This window comes from Protopterus annectens, chromosome 10.part0 (assembly GCF_019279795.1).
Source record: "Protopterus annectens isolate FY-2018-M chromosome 10.part0, PAN1.0, whole genome shotgun sequence".
Lineage (NCBI taxonomy): Eukaryota > Metazoa > Chordata > Ceratodontiformes > Protopteridae > Protopterus > Protopterus annectens.
Window position 1 is genome coordinate 29,640,322 of NC_056744.1, and position 26,765 is coordinate 29,667,086.

The window sequence follows — 26,765 nt, forward strand, 5'->3', positions numbered from 1 at the left end:
AAGACAGCAGCTTCAGATATGTGTCCACTCTCTGGATTTGAGCACACAGCAAGCCAAAATGTAGGTATGCCAGCCTGTTTCTTTACTGGCCGAGCTAACAGTCACCATGTGCTTGCACCTGTCACCCCTGGGATTCCGGATATTGGCTAAGGCTCTTGCCACCCCTATAGTGCCTTTTTTAGGCAAGGCTCAAATTCTAAACCTACCACCCTAGAAAACAAAAATGGGAAGAAACTGAGGGTAATGCTGCTCAATGCCAGAAGTCTAAATCTCAAAATGCATGCACTCGAGGCCCTTCTCAGTATGGAGAACATCGATGTCTGTGCTGTAACTGAAACCTGGTTCAAGGCTCCTGAGAGCACCCCGGCACTATTAGGTTTTACCTCATATCATGCATTCCAGCCCCAAAACCCGGACCACACCACAAAAGGAGGGGGTGTATCCATATTCATAAAGGATACCCACACCTCCAGGTTGGTGGCAACGCAAGCTTCGGAAACCATCCAGGTGCAACTAACCATAGGCAAAACTGCTCTACAAATTGTAGCATGCTACAGGCCACCCTCTCAAACTCAGGAACCCCACACAGCCTTCCTGAAGACACTGGAGGGTATAAATGTATCTCCAAACACCATCATATTGGGTGACTTCAACTACCCGAATATAGACTGGGAACATTACTCAAGCCCTAACTTTCTAGCCCAACGGTTCCTGGAGTTCATAAATTCAAATGCCATGGAACAGATAGTCACTGTTCCCATGAGAGGAGAAAATATACTAGATCTCATTATCACAAACATGGGGACAAAATGCTCCACACCGGAAGTATATCCCTCATTGCTGAGATCTGATCATAAACTAATCTCACTGGAAATCCACATCCCGCCCCCACCCCAAACAAAAAAGACCACAGTGAAGAACTTCTCTAAAGCAAACTTCACACTACTCAAGACTGGTGTGGTATCCTTCAAGGCCCCTGAGACAGTGGAAACCACAACCCAAGCTGCGTAAGCCCTTACAAATGCCTTCTATGAACACCTCCAGGACTGCATGGATCAGGCAATCCCAAATAAAACCAAGACTCTTTCCACAAAGGGCAAACGTCCAGTCTGGTGGACCCCAGCCATTAACAAACTTTACAATAAGAGGAGAAAGCTATTACATGATAGAACAAAATCCATAAAAGGGAAGTCACCCCTGATCATTATTAGTAAAAAAATACGAGCACTCATAAAATCAACTAAGGCCAATTTTGAGAGAAAAATTGCCATGGATTCAAAGGACAATCATAAGGCCTTTTTCAGCTATGTTAGGAACCTGGGTGGAAACTCCCAGATATGCTCAGAATTAGTCCAAAATGATACAAAATCACTGAACCCACAGACATTGCCAACATACTGGCAGACAGGTTCAGTGCAAACTTCACCCCCTCTCCCCCCCTAAAGGAGAGATAACTATCCCAGCGGAGTGTAGCCTCCCAGACATCTCAAATGCGCAGGTGAAAGCTGCTCTCTAAAGCTAAAAACACAGCATCAATGGGACCGGATGGTGTCCCCGGCTGTGTGCTACACGAGCTAAATGAGGAATTAAACCCGCACATAAGGCAGCTGTTTAATCTCAGCCTTACCACAGGATACGTGCCCAAGGAGTGGCGTACGGCAACTGTGGTCCCACTCCACAAAGGTGGTGCCTCTACGGACCCTGGTAATTACCGCCCCATAAGCTTAACAAGTCTAGTCTGCAAAGCTATGGAGAGGATCATAATGGAGCTCATAAACAAAGATATAGGGGACTTGCAGACATTGGACCCGACCCAGTTTGGCTTCGTCAAGGGAAGATCATGCCTTTTGAACTTGGTCAACTTCTTTGAAACAGTCACCAAGGCCATTGATGAGGGAAAGGCAGTCCATACAGCCTACCATGACCTTGCAAAGGCTTTCGACACAATACCCCACTCGGGTATTGTAAAAAAACTTACCAGCTTAAATGTAAACCCATATGTCACAAGATGGGTTGCAAACTGGCTTAAGGACAGAACCCACAGGGTTAGAGTTGCTGGCGCTATGTCAGACTCCAAGCCGGTCACAAGTGGTGTCCCACAGGGCTCGGTCCTTGGCCCCCTATTGTTCGGCATCTACTTCTCAGAAGTACAGGCCAACATGGGAGGTCTTTGGCTGACAAAGTTTGCAGACGACTGCAAACTGGGCCCCATAGTGGAAAGTGCATCGGACACGGATATCCTTCAGAAGGGACTCACGGAAACAGATAGCTGGTGCCAGAGCCATGGCCTGAAGTTAAATGCCAAAAATGTATAGTCATACCCTTCGGGAAAAACAAGGTAACCCCAAGCTACCATATAGGTGGCAATCCACTAAGCACAGAAGAGGTTATCAGGGACCTGGGGACCCAGGTTGACAGTGGCCTTTCTTTTGACACTCACGTTGCTAAAGTGGTTAGAAAGACCTTCTACATTGCCCACCTGATCATGAAGGGATTCACATCCAGATCTAGTGAGGTCATTGTCCCCTGTACTCTTCACTTATCAGACCAATGATCGAGTACAATGCCCCATTCGGGATGTATCTCGCCCGACATCTGCAGCAATTGGAGAGACCCCAAAAGTTTCTCACCAAAAGGATAAAGGAACTCCAAAATCTGTCATATGCTGCCAGATTGAAGAAACTCCAGCTCTATTCAGTCGCATACCGTCTGCTCAGAGGTGACATGTGCCTGACATACAAGGCCATGTCCAACCCGGAATGAATGGACATGCTCCACCTCAAAAAATCCAAATCCACCAAAACCACTAGAGCAAGCGACTTAAACCTTAGCACAGATATAAATAGGACATGCTGGAGGGATAGATTTATCACTCAGAGACTCCCTATGCTGTGGAATAGAGTCCCGGTCCATGTGAGGCAGAGCACCTCGCTGGCTCTGTTCAAGAGAAATCTTGACCTGTGGATGGGAGATCGTAGGTTTACCCCGGGAATCATCTCTGTGTCACTGCTGGACAGAGGCACAACAAACTAATGGGTACAGTATTTTTTCATATAAGGGGTGGCGTAAGCCACAAAAATTCGGGCTAGGCTTATAAATGCCTTGGGGCAGATAGCCTAGTATAAACCTATGAACCTATGAACCTATTCATAAACAAACAGTAACTGCTCTACAAACCCAGTTGTTAGAAAGCTGATGTTATCAGAGTATTATGGATTACAGCATATTTGGAGGACTTTGACGACTGATGCAATTATTCATAAACATGCACAACAGAAACATTAATATCAAGTTTTGGAATACGCTTCTCCAAAGAAATGATTTGGGTGAATTAAGCTAAGATCACAGCTACAGATATATGTTTTCCCTATTTGGATTGGAACTCACAGCATGCCAAGATTTAGACATGCTGGTTGGTTGCCTTACAGGTCGTGCTAACAGTCAGCAGGGGGTTCATTTTAGAAAATGGGTACTGTAGGTGTTTACTACAGGTTCTGTGGAGAATAGATGAATACAGAAACTGCAAACAATTATTGGACATTTTATTGTAAAGAAATAGCTGTTAACACATAACTGAAAATATATAAGTAAGCAGTCATGCAGACATTCCTTTTTGGCTTAAATAAACATGTTTGTGTACTTTTTTATCCCAACGTATAATGGTGCAGTAGGCAATATTGTGGTACTATAATGGAAAACTACAAAATGCACAGTCATCCTCAGCCTAGGTGCTATAGGTGTCAGTGATGCATGAGGACAGCTGCTATGGTAAATTATATCTTTAGATGTTATAAAACATACGTACATCTACAAAGGTCATACTTATGGCTGTTATACACATTATTAAATAAATTAACAATGTGGGAGTCACACCCACAGTTAATAGGACAGTATTTACCAAGTCCACTTAATTATCCCCATGAGCTAATTGTCGCAGCAGCTACTAAATGGTTATAGGTTCATAGGTTCATTGGTTGGTACTAGGCTATCAGCCCAAGGGCCTATACAAGCCTAGCCATAACAATTCCCTGGCTATTTCTTCCCACAGTATTTACTTCCCTGGATCCCTGTCTAACAGGGCGACGGACGTGATCCCCGGGGTGATAGAAACATCTATCATATATATAAGGAACAGAGAAATATCTGTAAAATCTGTAAGACTACTGAGGTATGTGTAGAATATTGACACTTACTATTAAGGATCTAAGGGCTGACTGACTCTGCAACTCGGAGACTCCTTCGAAGCTCCTCCACTTCCCTCTGATGCAGGTCATCATAGTGATGGTGAACCTGCACTCCAGTGAGGCAGATCCCTGCCTTCCTTCAGTGCACCCACATGATCTGGTTCCATATATCTATCATGGTGATATTCCTAGATCTGGCTCTCATCCTCTGTTCCAATCCAGGATATGCAGTCAATATCTGGGTCGTCTCCTTGTAAGTCCAGATGGGCACATGGACAGGTCTCAGCTTCCTCGAAGTAGCCATTATGATCCTCAAGTTGAAGAAGTCTGCAAAATACAAACACAGAGAAATGCTCACTGAGGTACCACTCAGTTCACAGTTAGCAATGGTCTGATCAGTAAATGTATAAAAATCAATATTTGAAAGTGAGACTGATGTTATAAGATCATTGGAAAATAATGGGCACTTGTCACACGTGGTATCATTTATCAAAATCTATTGGGTGTTTACATGGTACACCTGGGTATTATGGTACATGAAGCAAATTTACACAGAGGTGCATGAATGGGATTCCAAAAACATGAATTTTAATGACCATCATTAATTATGTATAGTGCAAATGGTACTTAAAGGTGGGTGCACATTAGATACACTTTGAGTCAATTCTGAGTGAGAAGTACATTGGCAATTGGTAGCTTTTCTGTTTTGGGTGATTAGTAAATCTCTTCAAGTCAGTCATTTTGAAAAGTACCTGTTTACATTAATAGTTACTCAAAATGTTATCTTTAACATAAGTTGTTATAAGTTGCTGGAGTGTTGTTGTTTTGAACTTTTTGCATACAAGTGTTGCTATAGACAGACTTACATTGCATGTGTTAACAGTATAAGAAGTCTGATTTATGGATCATCTGCACTTCTTACTGGTCATTCCTTGCACTATGTGGTGTAACATTGAAGTGAGATATATATGCCATATGTCTTTGATGATATCCATCATGTAATGTAAGAACATTGCCCTGATCTGTGCCTTGTATCTTGTAGCACATCAGCTATCTGTATCATCCAGCAGCCCTTCCAGCAGTCATGTTGGTGTTCAAGATTTGTCTCAGCATGGTAGTATGGCCACTGGCACAAAGGACCTTGAGGTGTTTGGAGAGTCCATCCTTGAGATTAGCAGTGATGTTGCTGCAGCTGTAGCCTCAGATGTGGATTTCTACTTGTCTAGCCATGCAGAGGATGATGGCACAGTATATATTCAACAGGGTGAGGCCATTGATCAACAGACCCCAGTTGAGACTGCTGCTTGCAGCAAGGGGTACTCTGGCACAACAACCAGAAACAGGGCATTGTGGTAGATGTTGGGGAGCAGATGTTGTGCATCGCCAGGTGTCCGAGGTTGTTTTCCTCCTGCTGCAGGCAATGAATAGTCACAGCAATGGCATCGGTCAGACGCCTGTGCACGTGCCTGTGGGACAGATTGTGTGGCACACCAGTTACCTGTCACGCATGAAGGACAAGAGCACAGCCACAGTGAGATTATAGCTGCATTGGCCAGTGGCCACTCAGATTGAGAATCTGCTAGCTCTGGCATGGCTGATAGAAACCCTGGCCTCTATGGTACTGCAGCTGTGTTGTAGTACCAACAGGGTTCTGCATTCCCGACTATGCTCAGCAGATTACAACCTATGAAAGGCAGGCCACCTATCTGCAGAACCACCATTAGCCATTGAGAATCACTGTCTATTGTTCAACCTGCACAGAGTTCATCTGCTAGGCCATTTGCTATAGTCCTGCCAATCCCAAGACTTTCAATTTACAGTCATGCTTTTACATCTTAACATGGTATTGTCACCCCATCCATCTCATTTGTGGAGCAACCAGGGCAACATGTGTCTGCACATGGTCGGGGCAGAGCAGACCATGGTGTGAGACATCATCAAAGCTGAACAAGACTGTGTTAGAGTCTTTCCAACACTGTAGTACACATAGCTGGCTCATATTATTAAATTACTACTTTAATGTGATATGTGTCTTCTGATATTAACATTTCTGCATGATGTACTTTGCGGTTTCTCTTTTTTCATGTTATTATCTGTAGAGATAGGAATGTGTAACAGTGATGTGTGTCCCTTACTGTTTTCCATACAGTGATACAACAATTTAAGTGTGTATGCATACCTGTGTCATTTGTGCCCTGAGATGATGATCCCTGTTGTGACACATTTGCTCATATTCATGTTGTAATATGTTATGATTATGGTTTTATGTCTGATGCTCAGTGTGTACATCTAGTGGGCACTTGCCATTAGATGCAATCTGTGCTGCTGTGGTGGGGCAACATCTGAACATCAATGTTCAATCTGTGTACTCTTGTACGTGTGGCTTGTCATTACTCAAAGATGTGGGTCAGATGCTGCTGTGTTGCTTGGGCCTGCATTTCTAGTCACACCCTACATTGCCTTTGCTTGTGTTTTCTGCCCCCATGTCCTTCTGCTCCTCCTCCGATACCTGTGGGATGTCATCTTCAGATATCTGGGGTTCTTGGAGTAGTTCACCCAAACCTGCAGCTGGAAGACTGCCATGTGCTCTGGTTAGCATGTTGTGCAGCATGGCATGCACTGTTATCGTCTGCGCTGCCTTTTTAGGTGTGTATTGGTGTGCACCCCAGATGTGTCCGGACATCTGAACCTAGCTTTCAATACACCAAAGACACACACTGTGATGTTTTTGGTTGTTGTGTGTGCTCTACTGTAGGCCTCCTTTGCAGGGTTGGATGGTTCATGGTATTGGGTCATTAGCCATGGCTGAAGTGGATAACCACAGTCACGTGTTGTGGGAAGTGGAAATACCTGCAGTTAGGATGGATATTGTTGTGAGGGGTATCTTTAACTTCCATCCTAGCTGTGTTCCTCTACTTACCAATAGCAATCCCTCAGTTATTTCACCTTGCTGGAATGTAGCCCTCAGTTCACTTTCCCTCCAAATGGCAACATCATGGACACTTCCAGGGAGTGTTGCCATGATGTTTATTATGTTGCCATCTGCAGCACACACAACTTGGCAGTTGATGGATGACTAGCCTTTTCGGTTATCTATCGGTCTTCAGGATATTCTGGTGTCTTGTTAGATATATGTTTGCAATCAGTTACAATGAGTACGTGAGAAGTTTGCAATGCTGTAAAACTGGTACATTACAGTTCTCCATTCCATGGGGTTGGATGGAAAGTGTATGTAGTCATCCACCTTGCTGCACATTGCTTTCAGGAATTTTGCCAGGATACTACTGGTAGCTGTCTGTGATATTCCCACAGCATCCCTCATGATTCTCTGGAAAGTCCAAGATGCAAGTACTCCCAGGCTGAGACACACTTTGATTTCAAGGGGATGGGATTTCCTTGCAGGGTGTGTACAGATAAGTGTGGGGCATATGTGTTGCAGATAGCCTGCACCAGTTGTCTGTCTAGCTGGCACGTATCGATTATTTGCTGGTCTGACAACTGGTTTAGTTGCAGCCTTGTTCTAACTCTAGCCGGCTGCCTTCTAAGGTGCACAGCTACAGCCTCATTTATGGGGTTGTATCACTGCACCCCATTACAGTGCATTAACAGCAGGTTGCATTTTTATATTTTTTTTCTTTTTTTTTTTGCTATGGATTTTGCCATAATCTGTAGTATTTGCTTGCATTCCTTGGAGTCAGAAAAACATATGCCGACGATTTTAGAAATGGAGTTGGCATGGCTGTTTGTCACATTTAAGTTACATTATGTGCGTACGATGTGTTTTAGAATCAGACTGGCATGTGCAGAATCCCTAATTATCCCATGTTGAATACTTAAGTACTCTGACTGCCTTCATTGTGTCTTCTAAAATTGAATCTGCAGCAGGTGTGCAGAAGTCTTCCTTTGGAGAGTGTGCAAATAGTTTCTGCAAACTTTACAGAAACTGGCCCTCAGAAGTGCACTTTACTGCATTAAGACAGAGCTCTCAATTTCTTTGCTCAAGAAGCAGGGTCAAGACCAAATATAAGGGGGACAACATCCCAAAATAAGTGACAATTTTTAAATATTATTCCAATGCACTTAGAAAGTTAGTAAATTTTAAGAAGAATAAGAAGTATGAAACTCTAATGTCTGGAATTATTGATTTGATTTTAATGTTTGGTGATTTAATACAAAATTTTACAAGGAACAATCAAAATATGAGGCAAAGTCAGGGACATTCTGCATCCTGGGACAATTTCATCTGGGGGTGCTTTTCTTAGCTTCACTAAATTTTGAATGATGTGGCTTGTGCGGGCTAAATTTATGTTTGCATGCTTACAATGTGTAGCAATGCTGATAACATACAGGATTTCAGTGGTGTTGCTACCTTCTGTTTTATTATTTAACAATTTCATTTTCACTGTTTTGTATTTCATTGTCATCTTCCCATATTTTTCTACATGGGGTTGGGGTCCCATCATCTGTCACAACCTCTCTCAATTCAGTGCAAATTTCCTATCTTTTACGACTGTCATGCCTGGCTGTTGCAGTTTTTTTCTTCTTCAAGCTGTCCATTTCTTGGCTAGACCATTCCTAATTTCCTCTCGCCTTCTTTCTGTCTTTTCCAAATCTTCCTTACTAAATCTGTTCTGCTTGCCTACACATTGGACCAAACCATTGTAATCTGTTTTCCTTGGCCTTCTTTGCAGCTGGGGGTACTCTGGCTTCTCTGATATCCTCATTTCTTCATTTATCCTATAGTATACATCCTTTCACCCATGTCAGGCACTACAGTTCTGTCTCCCAAAGCTTTCTCAGATCCTCTGTCTTCACTGCCCAGGTTTCTGTATGGCACAATTCTGCATCTATTTGCATACCAATTCTGGATTGTCTGGTTTTATTTGTTCCTGAAGTATTTTTTCCAGCATTTGAAAATTTAATACAGAAAAAATATATTTAATCAAGTACTGCTGAGAACTGTGGCATAGTACTCAGGCATTCAAGATTCAACTTTCAACTACCTCCGCAACCAGGAAGTACACCCTAATTACAGTTTATAACTGGATACCCAGATTTGCTGTCCAAAACTTTTATTAGAAAATATAAAACTGTTTCAAAGATATAACCCTGCATAGTAATCTCTGCCAATAGGTCTGCATTTTTATTAGAATGAGCTAAGCTGCCAAGGTACATTCTACTCTGTTTTCATTAGGTGTAATGTGTGAGTATATGATGTGCTCAGGATGGTAAAATGTTGCCATGTCCTGAATGTCTTTACTGTATTGTTATTATATCCAAAGTAAAATAGTATACAATTTTCTTGAATACACAAGTTCACTGGAAGTACGATTGTGCCCATCTCCCCCCACACACATTTAGACTCCTAATTAGCAAAATATATTATATGATGATAAAACTGTGTATGTGCCTTTATATCTGGAATCACCAACTAAGGGCATGTGGTAACTGAGAGTTCTGACATATTATTCTGATAAATTTGGTGGAATATTTCACGTTTTTAGAGATATGGTTCTATATTGCCAGGTATGTCCATAGTTTTACACAGCCATTTGACTGGTCTTTTTCTTAGAATTTGGTTTACAACAAATATGTGCATTTAACATGTTGATTTTTTTGCTGACAAATTCACTGCATATCTCAATCATATTATGAATGTGCTCTCAAGAAATAAGAATCAAAAATACTATTTCTCAGAAAAATTGCATTTTTGTTATTTTAAACATTATAGCAAAATATACATATTTTATTTGTTTGGACATGCTTACACACATTTGAGAGTCTGTTGTCTAATGTAGTCTCTGCCTATTACACGTAGCCCCATCCATTCATTTCCTCCCTGCAGGTCCATCTTGCTTTGAAATCATCAGCTGCCCAGAAATGTTGAAAAAAGTGAAGCATTATATGTGGGAATGTAAAGATATTTTTGGTGTGAAGAAAATGTATTCTGAGATGAGAAGTTGTTCTGAGGACGTAGTCGACGTTTAAGTCTTACAATATGGACAGCCTGCCGAAGGTAAACGACAGAATATAATTTGTTATGGGTTTCTTCCAAGGGCTACCTTTCAATGTCTCCACCATACCTAGATTATGCAGCACAGATGTATGTCTTTTTCCCGGTTAGGGGTCACCACAGCAGAACTCCGGTCCACTAATGATTGGCAGTAGATTTTATGGTGCCGAGTTGCCAGCCCGACACCCAACCTTTAGCGAAAGCACGTCCATTCACGCATGTCATTCAGCGACTACTCGACCGCAAAGAGAACAAACAGACTCAACACAAGGCACTCCAGCGGAGAATTGGACAGGAGAACATTTTGCTGTGAGGCAACAAAGCTACCGCTGTACCACCTACTCATAAATTAATGTTGAAAAAAGTTTCCACAAAATAAGGTAGTAAGGCGGGGAAACCAACTTCCCATTAAAGTAGATCTTCAAAAAAGAAACAACGTTCTGTAGTGGTGTACATACTATCCCACCAATGCCCTCTTTATAAAACTGACTCTGGGTGGAAGTAGTTTATCTTGGTTAGCAGTTTATTTGCAGTGCTCACTACTACTTATTGCACTCATATTTAATGCTGAGTTCTCGAAAAGGGAGAAAAGTATATCCATTTGTATTTCTTGTTCAGGAGACCTGATGTAATATGTGCCTATGTGGGCAAATGTATGTACTAGCCTACTATATCACTAAAATAAAGTACTCTCAGCACTGACAAAAAGGCCTTGTGTAGTGGAACCCAAGTACTGCTAAGGAATGTTTGGACTGATGAAAGGCCAGTCAGTGGACGGAAGAAGCTATTACTGCGTCAGTCCTTCCTAAATGTTCTAAGCTTATTATGATAGGATTCTTGCAGGACTGCATTTCATAAAGAAAAACAGTTACAAGTATGCAGTTTGTGCGTAAATATCTGCAACATGAAATGCTGTTTTAGGGACAATAGTTGCCTGTTGTATTCTAACACTTTGTTTATTCTCTGGAGTTATTTCAATTAACGTGCAATGTGCGACAACTAATGTTATAAAATAAACAACGAAACAGCCACAGAGTTCTAGATTGTAAGAGTCTGCCATCAGTCTCTCAAGTGAATAAACAATTAAAAATACATATAGTACTTTTTTCCATGCACACTGTTACACTCTTATTCTCACAGCTACAATTTTGTGACAGTCCCTAAGCTGCTTGCTTCTAGATTGGCTGCCTTTTTTCAGACTAATGACGTGGTATTGCTTCGGCAACGCAACTAATTTGCAGCTAAGGGAGAATCGTGTTTGTGTTTATATTTAGCTCAATGATTTTTTTGTCAACAATACCTACATCTAATAAGAAAACAAGCCTTGATAAAATAATGCATATGCTAACACCTGGGCTGAATGAAAGCGCTAGGGTTTGTAGTATTTGCATTCAAGCTCCTGTACATGTGGTTCCTGATATTTGATCTCTTCTTTTCTATTGTACAAATTAATTAAGCTATTTTCTCTTTCTCCGCCTACTTAATTGACAGGAGGCAGTCTCTGAAGTTTAGGCTAGCTGTTCTGAATGTGAAACTTCGGTGGCTGAGATTTATTGGTAACTTACGAGCTTTGTGTTTAGGGTTTTTCCGCCTTACACAGTCTGCAGTATCTCAACTTCTTTTTTATTGACAATGTTTGCTAGGGCTATTACATTTCAGTTTTCTGACAAAGCTCATCTTTGGGCTGAGAAGAATTTGAAACGTGTTTGCCAGTGGCGATGTTTAGGCCAGTCATGCTTAATAGCCAGGTAAGGAATCTTGTTATGGGTATTTAGTTTCTTGTGATTGCAAGATGTAACTTTCCTTTTGATAAAGTTGCAGAAAAAGTAGCTTAGAGGTTGTTTCATGACTATAACAGTTTTCTTAAATATATTCTGTATGTGTTCATGAGTAGTTTAGTGTCTGTGCATGTGGGGGGTTTGTGAGCAAATAAGTGTTTTTCTACTTTTTCCACTGAAATTTAGGCTAAATACCCAATTAACAAGAATACACGTGCCAGATACTGCTGAACATTGTAGTACTGGGTACAAGCTGCCTTAATGTTTCACTGAGTTGTGTGCTTTTACTCAGTGGGATGTACTACATAGGTTAGAAATAGGATTCCTGAGTTTTAATTTTAAGTAATTTGCTATTTGTACTGTGTTGCTAGTAGTTGTTTTGAACTAGAATGTTGCTGTTTCTCTGCCTGTAAAATGGTACTAGCATGCTCTTTTTTTATATTATCCTGCAGTCTGTTTCTGTTTCATTTCTGAACTTTCTACTTTTGAAGATATGGGGTCCTTTTTTGGGTTTGTTTGCAGTTCTCAGATATGATACTGGGTGAAGAATGAGGGAAATGTGAGCATTCACTGTGTAGTGGTTAAGAGGACTAGAATGTTCTAGAGACCTTTTTAAAGATTGATTACAGGATGGGAGAATTGTTTCTGATGGTGGTGGGAGGAAGGGGGGTGTGTTTATAAATATATAAAAAGGAACTGAAACACTTTCAGTCAAGATTGTTCAGCAAATTCCTAAAATCAGTAAACTGTTTTTTCCTTTATTGTAACCTGTTGACCCTGCTTTTTTTCTTTAGCAGTGTAGAATAAAAGACCAACAAGCATTTATCTTTTTGTTGTCTTTTTTGGCAGTCTGATCATGATTAAACCACTTATTTCAGAATCTGTTCTTATTCATTTCCTGAATTACAGTCCAGTGTTCCTCTTTTTATTCCTCTGCGTTCTCAGTCTTTCCTCCTTTATCCCCCCACTGCCTTCACTGTGATTTTAGCCGATAACAAAGGTCAGCTTAGATCTTTGCTCGCATAGTCTGCTTGTCTGTGTATTCATTATACAGGCTGTTGGTCCCACCTACTTGGTAAGTCTCTGCAGCATATATCTCTCTCTCACACACACTATCCTCTGTCCTTCAGGCACTGTTTATCTAGCTGTAGGTCCTACTTAACCGGCTAAGTGTCATTATTAACATGTGTACACACATACGTGTGTACACATGGAGACACTGGCACACACCAACTTGTGTCTTTCAGGCAGTGCCTGTTAATCCAGTTCTTCCAACCTTCACCTCCATGTTTTAATCCTTCATCTTTCCCTTTTCCTCTAATAATTAGCCATACCTTGGGAGGAGGAGGCGCAACAAAAATGTATAAGCTGGGCTTGCCTTATAGGTGTATAGTCTGTTCAAACACAGTTTGTCTCTCTTATTTTCTCTCTTGTTAAAGTCGCTTCTGAGGCTAATTGTAGTGATTGTGGAGTGAAGTCTATCCCTGAACACTGGAGAATAAGTATTCCAGTGTACAAGAACAAAAGGGACATTCAGAACTGTGGGCAATATAGAGCTGTTAAACACCAGTGGATGAAAGTGCCAGAGAGACCTGGAGAGTAGTATAAAGGAAATGTTGTTGTAGGAAATTAGGAAGTCATATTAACATGAGAATGCAACACAACTGACCCAGAGTTTGCAGTGAGACAGATGATTGAGAAAAAGCTGGAGATGAGAGTTCAAATGGACATTTCCAGAGCTGCAGAACATATGACAAGCTTCCTAGAAAGCTAATATGGGCAGCCCTACAATGGTTCAAAGTCCAGGAAGCACTGGTAGAATTAGTGCAGGCTATATAGAAGGACCCAATGATAAAATTGTAAACCATGTTTGGGCTGTCAGAAGGATTCCTAATGGGAGTGGGTATGTATCAAGGTTCGGCTCGGAGTCCACTGATGTTCATACTGGTTATGGACTGTTAAACATGTTTGAGGGGAAAGATTAGCAAAGCTGTTGGATGTAGCCGTGTGGCTTTACAAGCAAAGTTTGTACAAGAACTTCAACAAATGGAATGGAATGCAAAACAAAAGGCACAAGGAATGTAACAGACTTCAGAAAAGACTGTAATCATGGCAGCAAATGGGGGGGGGGGGGGGCAGAAGAAGGTGAGAACTGAGACAGAAGGGAAAGTGGTGAACAATGTTAATAGCCTCAAATATCTGGGAGAGGTTTTAGGGGAAGGGAAGTAGCCATGCTAACACTTCGTGCTAGTGCCAAGACCAATAGACTGCAAGTTGCCAAAATTAAAATCTGTACTGCTTGCTGACACACGACCATTCCTTCTAATACAAAACAGAGCAACATTGCTGCACAGTTGGCTGGGTCAGTGCATCTGCCCCCAAATTGCACACACAAACCTGACAACTGAGGATTAAATTTGCAACCTGACTGCCAAGGTGAAACTGTGTTCAAAACAGCTGCATGGGGGTTAAAAGCTTTTGCAGATTGGGGCTAGCCACATGAAGTTGTCTTCTAAGTGAAGTAGTGAATCATTTAGTGAGTTTAAATGTAATGCTTCAAGGCACTGATCAGATGGCTAGACCAGTAAGTTGTATCCAGTTTGTTTTACATAACATGTAAACTGGCTTTTTGAAAGTTCACTCAAGCATGCATTCATATACAGTGCTTATCTACACTTGTATCTTTTTCACATCTGTGCTGTCAAATGCAGATATTTTGCTACGTTTTACAATTCTGGTGTTCTGTCTTGAGCCTGGTCATGGCCGGCAAAGGTCCAACTGATCAGTTTGCCTATCCGGTTATCAAATAAATACACCACCTCCAGATCATTCAGCTGAGTGCGGTTAGTGTGTGTAAATTTTAAAGAGTGCTTATGGTTACTGGAGAATGCATTAACAGTGACTTAAGAATGCCAGCTTTTTAAATGCACTGAGGAAAACTTGCAAGAGACTCCTGTAGCCTAGGGCTGGAGTATCTTAAAGAGTTGGAGGAGGCAAAACCTATTTGCATAATGGACTGTAATATGCTCTCTTTATCTTTAATGAGAAATATAGATGATGGTTCATGTTTCTGTAGTGCAAGGAGTGTAGTTGTATCTGGAAATAAAGCACTGCATACCTATTCTTTTTCTCTGTCATGCTAGTGTCCAATTTAATGCTGTCAGTGTCATTGTGTAATTACCTTGGACTGTGATGATTTGAACCACGTTATTCACCTGAGTGCTGATGTACTATTCATTCTGTTGTAGCTTATGTGGACAAAACATGGGTTATGATCAATGAAAGTGCCTGAATTCACATGCACTGTTTTATATTTGAAACTGTTCCGGGAGGCTAGTTAAAGTTTATCTAGGTGTCTTGAGTTCACTTATTTAAAGCCATTTTATACGGGAATCTCGTTAAAGATTATCTAATGAAAGACTGCATTTGCCTTGAATTCCTCACAGGTGGAGGAAGGTCATTTAAGGATTCTCATTTTTTTTAACACTGCCAGTTTTTTCCCCAGAGTGCACTAATGAGACAAAGTAAACTGCGTAGCTAGATTTAGTTTTAGTAGAGTGGACATCTCGGTGGTGCAGCGGTAGCGTTGTTGCCTCACAGCAAGAGGTTCTCCCGTTCGATTCTTTGCTGGAGTGTGGGGAGTGCCTTCTGTGTGGAGTCTGCATGTCCTCCTTGCGGTTGGGTGGGTGTTTGAAAGACATGTGTAAATGGGCGTGCCTTGGTTGAACGTCTAGCTGGCACCTCGGTGTTCATGAAAATCTACTGCCAATCATTAGCAGACTGGAGTTCTGCTGTGGCGACCCCTAACTGGGAAAAACTGAAAGACCAACAGCAACAACCAATATGGAAAAAAAAAATACTGAATGTGGTAGTCCCCACCTCAAGTAATAAAATCTGAGATTGACTGCCATTTTAGTTTTGATTACATGGGCAGATGTAAATCTGCTGTTTTGTGTACAGCCATAGAACCTTTATACTTGAATGCCACTTTCCAAGTTCACAAGAGTCAAATCTCTAATTATGTAGTCTTGTGTACCTTCTGTGAGAGATGGGGTGGCTCTGTGTATTGGGAGTTAATTTTACCCTTGTCACTGGATGCTTTTATTGATTAGCTCTGAGTAGAGTATGGTATGCTGAGGTAAGAGCTACTTTTAAAATGAATGATGCAGGTAAAGCAGATGTAGAGATGGTCAAATGAATATCTGGCTCAGGGCAAGAGTAACGGTGTTTTTCTTGGTCAGAAGGTAGTTGAAATGTTGCTGTGCTTTACAACATTATGAAGATAGAAGATTTGCCTGTGCTTGGCATTGAATCGTCATCAGCCCCCCTTTTCCCATTTTCTTCATGGGGTTTGGGTATCGTGTTAACTGTCGCCATCTCTCTCTCTTTCAGTGCCGGACTCCTGCCATCTTATAGACTCATGACTGTCTCAGATCTTCTTTCATCCACCTCTTTGCTGGATGTCCTTGTTTCCTCTTAGCTTCTTCCTGTCTTTTCCAAATCTTCTTCATCAGATTGTCTTCCACATGGGTCTGAACCACTGTAATCTGTTCTCTTTGATCTTTTCTGCAATTGGAGCTACTTTGGCTTCTGTTCTTATGTCTGCATTTCTTCATCTAGCCACAGTGTGCATCCTACCATCCATCTCGGGCATGTCATTTCCATCACCTCTAGCTTCAGCTGCTGCTGTAGTAGTAGTAGTCGTCCTGACACTTCTCAGCGTCTTTGGCAGCCGTCTGTCGTACACTACACCTGAGACTCTATGCCAGTTGGCTGCAGCCCCTCTAATTCTAGTTTTGACCTTCATTCAGACTTTCCTTCTCAATCGGCCCCTCCCAGATATTTGAAGCTATTTACCTGTTCCACTATCTCAATTCTCAGCTTCTGATTTCCCCAGTTTGCTGCTGTTACTGCTGTTTTATCCATGCTTAGTTTCATCCTATGTGCCTTCAGTTTTGCATTCCATTCCCCTATCCTTTTGAAGAAATTCTTGCTCACTGCCTGTAATGTCCCGTCATCTGCATGCAGTAACTTTGTTGATCTGACCCCTCTAACCTGTTTGCTAATGTAGTCCATCACCAGTATGAAATGTAGTTGGCTCAGTGCTGAACCCTGATGTAGCCCCACTCCTACTGGGAACTCCTCTGTGAAATCAAGCACCGAGTCATTGGGTCCTTGTACATAGCCTGCACTAATTCTACCAGTGTGTCTGGGACTTTGAATCACTATAGTACTGCTGAGATAACCTTTCTTGGGACCTTGTAATATGCTTTCAACAGTTTAGGAATGGTCAGTTGGGCTCTTTCTTCTTTCCACTATCGGTCTCACTGCAAATATCAGGTCAGTTGTGCTGCATCCTGATCTGAATCCATACTGCTCATCTCCTGTCTTACATTCTACCACTCTGTATATCAGTTTGTCACACTCTCCAGAACTTACATGCAATGTGATAGGAGTTTGATGCTTCTGTACTGCCCACAGTTGTGGATGTCCCCTTTTGCTCTTATACACTGGCATGAGCATGCTTATTCTCCAGTCGTCTGGGATATGCCTTTCTCTCCACTGCAGTGAGTACCTTCAGGAACCATTTCTTCCCCCATCTCACCCAGCATCTTTATCATATCTGTTGTGACCTCATCTGAGCCTACTGCTTTCCCTGACTTCATTTTCCTTAGTGCTGTTCTTTCTTCTTCTAAGTTGAGCTCCTCCACTTCTTCTCTCATCATGCCTTTTTCTGGGGCAGTACAGCATCTGTGGGGCTTTCCTCATCCAGAAGCTGCTGGAAATGCTTCTTCCATCTGCCTTTGATGTCCTGTGGACTGGTGAGCAGGCTGTTGCTGACTTCCCTTATGAAGAGTGTCTATATAGTTTCTTTGTACCACCTACTGAGTCACTTTTTCCAGAAGTTGGTAGAGTGCCTCCAATGCCCTATTCCTTGTTTATTGCAACTCCTTTCTTGGCTTCGTTGTTAGCCAACCAGTATTCATTCTTAGCCTGGTAGAAAATCTCCCACTTTTTTCTGGACTTCTGTATTCCACCACCAGCTTTTGTTTTGAGGTATGGTACATAACGAAATGTGTTGGGACTACAGAACATATATGTGGCCAGTATCTGTGGGACTACAGAACAGATATGTGGCCAATATCTACATGTGTTGGGACTACAGAACATATATGTGGCCAGTATCTGTTCTGTAGTCCTAACACATGTTGTTTTGAGGTGCTGCCATTCTTAACTCCACATACTTCCTTCTTCTTTGGGTGCTAGAGTCCTGAGTAATTCCTTGAACTGTTATACTTTCTCTCCAGTCAACATCCAGGTTTTCAGCCTGGTCTCTGACCACTGTTTGCAGCCGATTGTGGCAACCAGTGGTTTTATGCTGTGGGTTGACTTTCACTGGGGATGACTTTGCAATCATGGATTCTACCTCAGTGCTTTTTCTGACTAGGAGGAAGTCAGAGTTGCATGTTGGCTACTCTTGTATGTGATTTTGTGACCATGCCTCCTCTTTCTGAACCCTGTATCTGCTACTATCAAGCCATTTGCCAGACAGAAGTCTAGAATGGCTTTTCCTTCTTTATTCCTATTTCCCCACTGATGCGGGCTCTGGCAGTCCTAATATCCTGTTCTGTCTGTCCCGATGTCCGTGTTCAAGTCTGCTATTAGCAACACCAATTCATGTTGTCCTGCTTTATCTAGTAGGCCCTGCAACTGCTGTCTGAATGCACTCTTCCTCACTATCACCATGCTGTGGGGCATAGGGCAGTATTCGTATTGCCATGCCCCCCCCCCCCAAGTAATAGAACTCTGGATCCCACTTGCTATAGCAATTCATAGTTCATGTTTGGCAGATTAGTTTTTATGTCCAGCTTTCACTCAACAGACCCATCCCAGGCAACTAGACACCAGCAGGGCAGTAGCTTATTGAACTAGGGCTGCTGAGCTTTATGGCAGGCACACACTGGCCAATAGTGGCACATACACCCCTCCTGCCATTAGCATGAGTCCCTGTGTAGGTCCGAGTAGGCCAGGTCCTCAACCCACTTATCACTGGTAACTAACCATGCCCATTTTGGCAACAGTAGTCAACATGACTGAATCACCTAGAGACGTATTTTTACATTAAGTGGCTAGCCCTGCCACAGCGGGCAGTCTGTGATCAGTGTTCTATCTTGAGGATACTTTGCACCACAGTAGATGCCCAAAGTGGCTGGTCTTTACAACCCCCCCCCCCCCCCCCCCTTATAGGGCACTATGTAGAGTCTGTGCTGCTGTCCACAGTTCCATTCATTGGTGAATTTTGAGATAGAAAAGCTAGGCATGTTTTTCTCAGATGTGGAGGAACCCCACAGAGACATGGGGGGGGGGGGGATGCATATTCCAGGCATTGGTCCAAGGTCAGGATCAAACCTTGTACCTAGTGCATGGGAGGTGAAGACCTTAACCATTATGTCAAGTGGTCTCCCATTGGCATTGAATATTTGGTGCATATGAGAAACTCTGTTGGCATCAACAGTTGATGCATACAATTTGTAACTTTAAGACAATGAAGGTGCTAAGGGCAGTTGCTGCCCATCCAAAGACTCTCATTGTAAAAGTACTTAGTCTTTTTTTTAATTAGGTTCAGAATGAAGATGCCTTTTGCCAGAGACCCCTGAGAGTAGACTGGAGGTGCTATAAGCTTGTCTTAGTTGTCAGTTCAGCAAATTAACTGGGTGATGAGACAAAGCTAGAATCTAGACATTTATATAAATTATTTAAATGTGGAGGTTGCTGTGATGGAAGCAGAATACAGTAGCCATTTAAGAGGCATTATGCAGCCATTAGATGGTTCTGAATGACCTTTTCACAGATGAGAAATTGGTCTGGATGGGAGATGAATGCTAGTGGTGAGATTAGTGCTTAACTGATTGGCATGAAAAATTCCACGAGCCTGACTAATGAACAGTGAGCGATTGAAGTACTGAATGAGGAGCATCAGGAATGGATCCAGGACTCTGCCTTAGTCTGCAGTTGTCCCATAGAAGGGAGTAGGAGAGTGAGTACTTGGCACCCGGCACTGGGAGTCCTCTGAATGAACATGTTTTTACAACAGTAGGTGGTGAGCCATGCTGTTGCTCTTGCTTTGAAACCAAGTTTTTGAAGTTTTATTTAGAAGCTAGGAATGAAACTTTGAAGGGTGCCACCCAAAAGTAGGGTTTATGTGAATTTAACATTGTCCGTATTGCCATAGTTTGGGGGTAAGGTAGAAAAGTGTTTTTATGCAGCAGTCAGGTTGAAAGTGGTGCCATTCATCACAACCTCTGCTTATGGGTGTCAGGCATCTGGTGCTACTATTTTAAAATTTCCAATTTTAGCTTTATGTTGTCAGTTAGAAAACCTGTTCTTGTATTTATAATGACCAATACATGCTTGTTGGCACCTTTAAATGTGTAAACAAAACTGGTTAGTAGCCAGTGGCACCATTTCTTCACTGAAATTTTGTTCTCATGTCCTGTAGTTTCAAAAGGTTAAAGAGCTTCCATGAAGGTTTGCATAACTTTTTAATATTTCACTGCCACTTCAATAATGTGTAAACCTGGCGTGTGCAGGGAAAACTGTACTGTGCAGCAAAATGCAATAAATTTACTCCTCTTGATTTAGCAACTTAAGATTGCGTCCAAGGAAGTGCCTGATGGGAGTAATAAAACTACCAGAACAGAAAGGGACTTGCATTAGAAATCCCGACTTGCTGTAATGCAAGTTACAGGTGAGACCTCATCTTGAATAGTGCCTGTTTTGGTGCCAGGGTGAAGTATATGTGCACGTTAAAGTAGACTTTCTATAAAAATCGCATTCGATAGTTTGTGAATCTGGAATGTGCCAAGTCATAGGAAGGGAATGCATGAAATACTGTGAAATGAAATGCAATATATGGTGGCTGGATGCTGCATCACAGATTATTGGTGTGATCTCATTGAACATAGTGCTCAAAGAGGAGTGTGCATTCTTCTGATAGTAATGGAAATTATACATTCATATGAAATAGTTTGGAAAGTTAAACTGGGCACCAAGCAGGACTTGTACTACAAATGCAGGCAGAAATGAGCCATTTAAGTCCTTTGCTGTTTGGAGTTTCTGTGGCACTGACCTAGTTTAGGATTGTGGTTTTGTGATTGTGAACTTTGCAGTAGTCTGGTCTTATCACTGCACTGCACACAATTCATGTGGTGGTGACTGCAATCTCATCCTTCTCCAAGGAGGTTGTAATGTGACTTGATCTTTTTGCCTGTCCTTGTTCCACACCCTGTGTTCACACACACTTTTGCTTGCTGTTGCACAGATATTTCTAGGGTTCCCAGCTGCCTTGAACATCTCCTCTGCTGATGTGATGCTGCATTTTCTTTTCCAGACCATCTGTTGGAAGTATCTTGCAGTGAATGCTGACTGTATAAGCTCGACAAGTGTCATTAATGTGAATCTTTCATTTCTTGTACTCTGAATTGAATCTTAAAGTCCTACACTGCTAATGGGAAATAAACAGTTTGATGTAGGAAGGCATTTTATTAAAACTAAAGCTTGTATATTATATGCACAAAAACTCTTAACAGCAAGCAGAACTCATTTCATTACTGAATGTGTTGCTGTGTTGTCCTTACTGCTCCTGGAATAATCCCTGCTCAAATTGATACCCCTCAGATCTAAATACTGGGGCAACCAGTAGCTATAATAATGATGGGGAGGAGGTCAGTAGAAACGTATATAAGTTGTATACTTCATAAGTTGGTTCTGAATCATATCACACAAGATGTGTGCCTGGTGCTATGCTAATGCTCTTGTGTGATAAATATGTGCTAACGCTTTTAAAAAAAAAAAAAAAAAAAAAAAAAAAAACCCTAAGCATTAAGCACTGTAGTGGAAGCCATATGCCTAGGTGAGTTAAGAGCTAGTGGTATTAGGAAACCTGAAATGGTCCACTCAACGAGCTTGGAAAAATAGTGAAAGAGGAACACAGTTTTTGCTTGAGTAGCAAAAACTATGCAGTGTGAGATTGCTTTATCTTTTATGTAAAATTTAGTTGAAACTCCTGTTGAAATGTTGTTGTCTTTTGGCTTTTCCCAGTTAGGGGTCGCCACAGTGGAACTCCGGTCCGCTAATGATTGGTAGTTGATTTTTATGTGCCAAGTTACCAGCCCTGATGCACAACCTTCAACGAAGGTACGCCCATTCACACATGTCTCCACGCAGAAGACGCTCTAGCTGAGAATCTGACCGGACAGCGTCTTACTGTGAGGTGACAGCACTACAGCAGCACCACCACCGCAGTACAGTGAAATACAATTTATATTTGTTAATTGGCAACTGTTACTTGATTGGGTATTCATGTCACATGTCTTGATTTTAATGTTCATACAAGTGGGCTTGGGTTGATTGTATACCGGTTCTGAAGAAGTCCTATAGGCGAATGTACTTGTTAAAAGTTTCATATCATTTATTGGTTGGTGGTTTGCCACTGGTTAAGCAGCCTTTAATCTTGGTTTACAGTTGTTTGGGCTGTTTTGGTTCTGGTTGTACTTGGTTCCAAATGCCTTGCCTCTCCCTATTCTATTATCCTTCACTCCTTCACTATCTTGGTGCCTTGGTTCCTTGCTAGTTTCCTCCAGTAAATTCTAGCCCCTCTTGCCTATTGTGTGCATCCCTAATAATTGCAGTAAACTCTACTGGCAGAATCTCCATTCCCATGTAGATTTAGTTCTCTGTATACTTTCTGCTACTTTATGAATAATATGGTATATTATTGTTGACTCAGTTTCTCCGCTTAACAGGATCCCAATGAAGGCAGTCCCACACACAGTCCATAGTAGCTGCAAAGCCCAAAACTGTTCAGTCAGCGACCGTGTGTAGTAAAAAACAGTTTATTAGAACCAGTTTACAAAGTAAAATGGTTTCTAAGAAATTGAGTTATCAGTGCTTGGTTTTTCGTTCTCCGTTTATCCATTGCTTTAGTGTTATTGGATTGTGTATTACTGTTTGTCTTTAAGGCTCTATATCCAAAATCTCATTATTATCTTAAAACCTGTAACTGTGTAGCTCTAAGTATCTCTTCAAATCAGGTAATCCTAAACCTTCTTGTTCTATTGGGAGGATCAGCTTAACACCCTTGACTCTTACTCTCTTCTCCACCCAGAAAAAAAATCGCTAGTCTCTTTATTACCATCACAACTTCTCCTCTGGTTGATTTTAAAATATGACAAAAAGATAAACGCTGCTTAGCAACTAGAATAATGATTTTAAAATATGCCTGACTGGTGTTTGAAACTAAAGAGACCAAACTTCTTGTATCTAGCTATCCATACCCTTGGGCAAGAGCTTCCAATTTCTCCGTTTTTGTGTTATCTTTTTAGTCTCTTCCCACATATATCCTTAATTGCCAAGAGTCCTTTTTTAATCCATACTCCAAAATAGTTTTATATACCCATAAATATGGGCATTGCCGAACTAATTAGTGTGGGTACATATTTTATAGCTATAACCTTTGTCTCCATTAACCCCCCCCCCCCCTTTTTAGAAGGAAAAAAAATGAACGGTCTCTGAATGTTACACAACACCCTGATGTATAAAAATATTTGGTATTAAAAGATAGAACATTTCATCAGAAAGCTACCCTCTCATTATATTTTCCCTTCTTAGGCCGCCATACATATCCTCATTGTTGCAAATCAAATTCTAGTTCCCATGTATAACTAAAAATCCATGCAGAACAATGATTTTCCAAGTTCTATAGTAGCAGCTTTAGGTGGAATATCAATGCATGTTAGCATAATCCTCCTTACTTGCCAGTAGCCCTTGCTACCACAAATCTGCAATAATCTTGTACTCCCTTGTGTTACTGTTGGAGCTCCTTTAGCCATTAATGTAAGACTCCTGTTTTCCTTTGTCCCTGATATTCTGCTGAATATCCACCCTGAAATCATGTATCAAAATCAAATGCTCAGTTCTTTCCAAGTGTCTCCTTTAGCATTACTGTTTGCACTCTACATTTGTTAATGTAATTAAGTATTTTCTTTGTCTATACCTGTGAGACCATTTACATTCCAAGATGATAATGGAAAGTGTTGTAATTATTCCTACCTGTTAGACATATAAAAAAGCTGCTATACATATTTCTAGTTTTTGTGGTACATGTACCCACTAATGTGTGTCAATCCTTTTTATACAGTTTTTTCTTTATCCGAATCTATACATTTTATAAGACTTTTTTTATTTTAATAAAACCCTCCAAAAACACCCAGACCAGCTCTATAACCTGTTAGCTGTGTGTTTGCATGAAGTTATGCACATCTTCAAATAAAGTTTAGCCCTTCCAGATAGATGGCTTGTTACTGCCTGTAATTATACTTGCACTAATGGGTGTGTCTCCCCATTTTTTGTTCTAGAAGTGAAAATTAACTTGCAGAAAACATTTGTAGCATTGAAGAAACCAGTGTTCTGGGTTTTATTTCCACGGAAATGTAAAAGAAAAATTTAGTCTCTTTGCTGCAGCCTGAGACAAGCTGAAACATTTTTTGATAAAGGAAAACTCTTCATTGTATTTAATCTCATATTTACTTGTTTCCACTTATGATGTGTTAATCCAAGCATTCACCTATGCAAAGGTAAGGACAAACGTCAGCTCTTCATATATTACGATCCATGTACTTTTCCACCTCATACCTGTCTGTATACTGCAAGCTGCTGTTTAATAAGATTGTTTATCGGGTGAGTCAATGGTAGGCTTAAATTAAATGCACAAATATAACCATTTTTAAGCCTGTTTTAATTTGCATTGTTTAGCCCCTGCTGTACTAACCAGGTATTCAGTGCTGTTATAATCTAGCTTGAAATTATTGGCACATGTAGTGGTTTGGAGATCAAAGAAGTGGGTAACAAACAGAAGGGATCGTAGGGCTGAGTCCTGAGGAATGCTTCTTGTGATGTCTTTGCTTTCTGCGATGACACTTGTTACTTTGTGGGCTCTGCCAACTAATTTATCTGTCTTACAATATATTTAAGTGTTTAAGTTTATAGCATCAAAGGCCTTAGCAACATTCAAGTAGGCTATCAGAATTATACTGACACTATCTGCAGCTTCAGTGACTTTCTTGAAGTTTGCTCAATTAAGTAAATTTAGACAACATCTCCCTTTGACCAACATTTGTCCTTGTGGAAATGGAACAGTCGGACAAAATCAGAAATGCATTAAGCTGATGGGCCTGTAGTTCTCATATTCTGAGGTGAAGACTCCCATTATGGAGCAGTATGATAGACATTTTCCATACCTCGAAAACCTACCCTTTGGCTATGTTTAATTTAAACAGTTTTTTTTGGGGGTGTCTAAGCAGATTTGGTGCTGTTGATTAGAAGCCCTGACATTATACCAGATAGCTTAGAGGTGATATTTTTGGCTATAGAGGAGAGCAGTGGAGTTCAGTAGCTGTTTGTTATGCAGCTATCTGGCACTAAACATTTATCTGCAAGTACATTAGCAGTATATTTGGGATCAGAATTGGCAATATCATTGTGAATTAATCCAGAGCATTGCTGGATAAATGGTCTGCAGCTAAAGAAGGTGGTAGCCAATTGGCTTTGGATGTTACAATTGCTTAGCCTTGGTCTTCCTCACAGCAACGGTTTGATTTGACAATCTGTATATGTGGAGGTTTTTATTTATAATAGGCTTTTTAAATATAGCAGTTAGCAATGTTCATTTCACAAAAATGGTTTAATTTTCTGTGAATTATTTATTTTTTTAATAGAGTGGTTTATGCTGTTTATTTGGCTTAAGTGACAGTTGAGGTTAAATGGGGTCTGGGATTCTTGCAGTTGAATTTTGTTTTAATATGCTGTACCTTGCATAAAGTTCTTTTAATATGGAGGTGGTCATTGTGCTGGGGATAGACGCTGTAAAAGAAATTGCATATTATTTTTTCCTACACTTGATTAGAAGCAAGGATCGTATAGATGAAAATGCATGTAGGTTTGATGATGAGGTCAAGGTTTTGATCCCTGGGAGGTGGCTAACTTTGTACCGAGGTGTAGATAAGCCTAGGAATCTTTGGGAGTACTGAATCTTTGGGGGTAATTGATGATCCAGTAAATGTAATGGATAGCTGAAACCATCCATAAAGACTTTTTATGGGTAGTTTCAACAAGCACATTCCATGGTACTATGGGGACATAAAAGGTGACTTACAGTAGGCTATACATTTGTCTCGTTAAGGGGACCTACAGTAGGCTATACATTTGTCTCGTTAAGGGTAATCTGAAGTTCAGGAAGTTATTTGGTTGTGGAGAATCTGTCTATATGAATGTGGCTTCTGTCTAATTTGATACTGGTGAAATTTCCCGCAGGTCTGAATACATAAGTGTTAAAACTCATCCATTGCTGTCTTTGCATTGGAGCCTACTCTCTGGGACAACCCATACATGGATGCGCTCCGGTTGTAGTAGAGCCTCGGGATTTGGCATTTTTTTTTTTTTATTGTTTAAGGCTTCTGACATCAAGCAGCACAACTTCTATGTGGTCTGGATTTGAATTTGAACTTAACTTCAGACATTATTGTTGTAATGGAAGGGCCAGAAAGCAGACTTTGACATTAAAAGCTCTCTGGGGATGGCAAGTACTTTTGCCAGTATGCTGTAACTGTGGAAGAAAAAGTGGATGTATATCATGTATATGTACCTTTAAGAAGCATTTCCAGATGTAAGCATGTGCATATAAATATTGAGCACGTGCAGGCAGCACTGCCATTTTGCGAGAACAGCCTGAGT

At 41.1% G+C, this 26,765-nt stretch overlaps 1 protein-coding gene across 1 annotated transcript in view; it reads left to right on the forward strand.

The window, feature by feature from the left end:
* Positions 1-11,674: 11,674 nt before the first annotated feature.
* Positions 11,675-26,765, forward strand: part of LOC122812920 (medium-chain acyl-CoA ligase ACSF2, mitochondrial-like) — a 910,993-nt gene continuing 895,902 nt past the window's right edge. Inside the window, exon 1 of the mRNA XM_044084978.1 lies at positions 11,675-11,945. Within this exon, the coding sequence (XP_043940913.1) occupies positions 11,830-11,945 (116 nt within the window). The 5' untranslated portion in view covers positions 11,675-11,829. The remainder of the gene's footprint in view (positions 11,946-26,765) is intronic.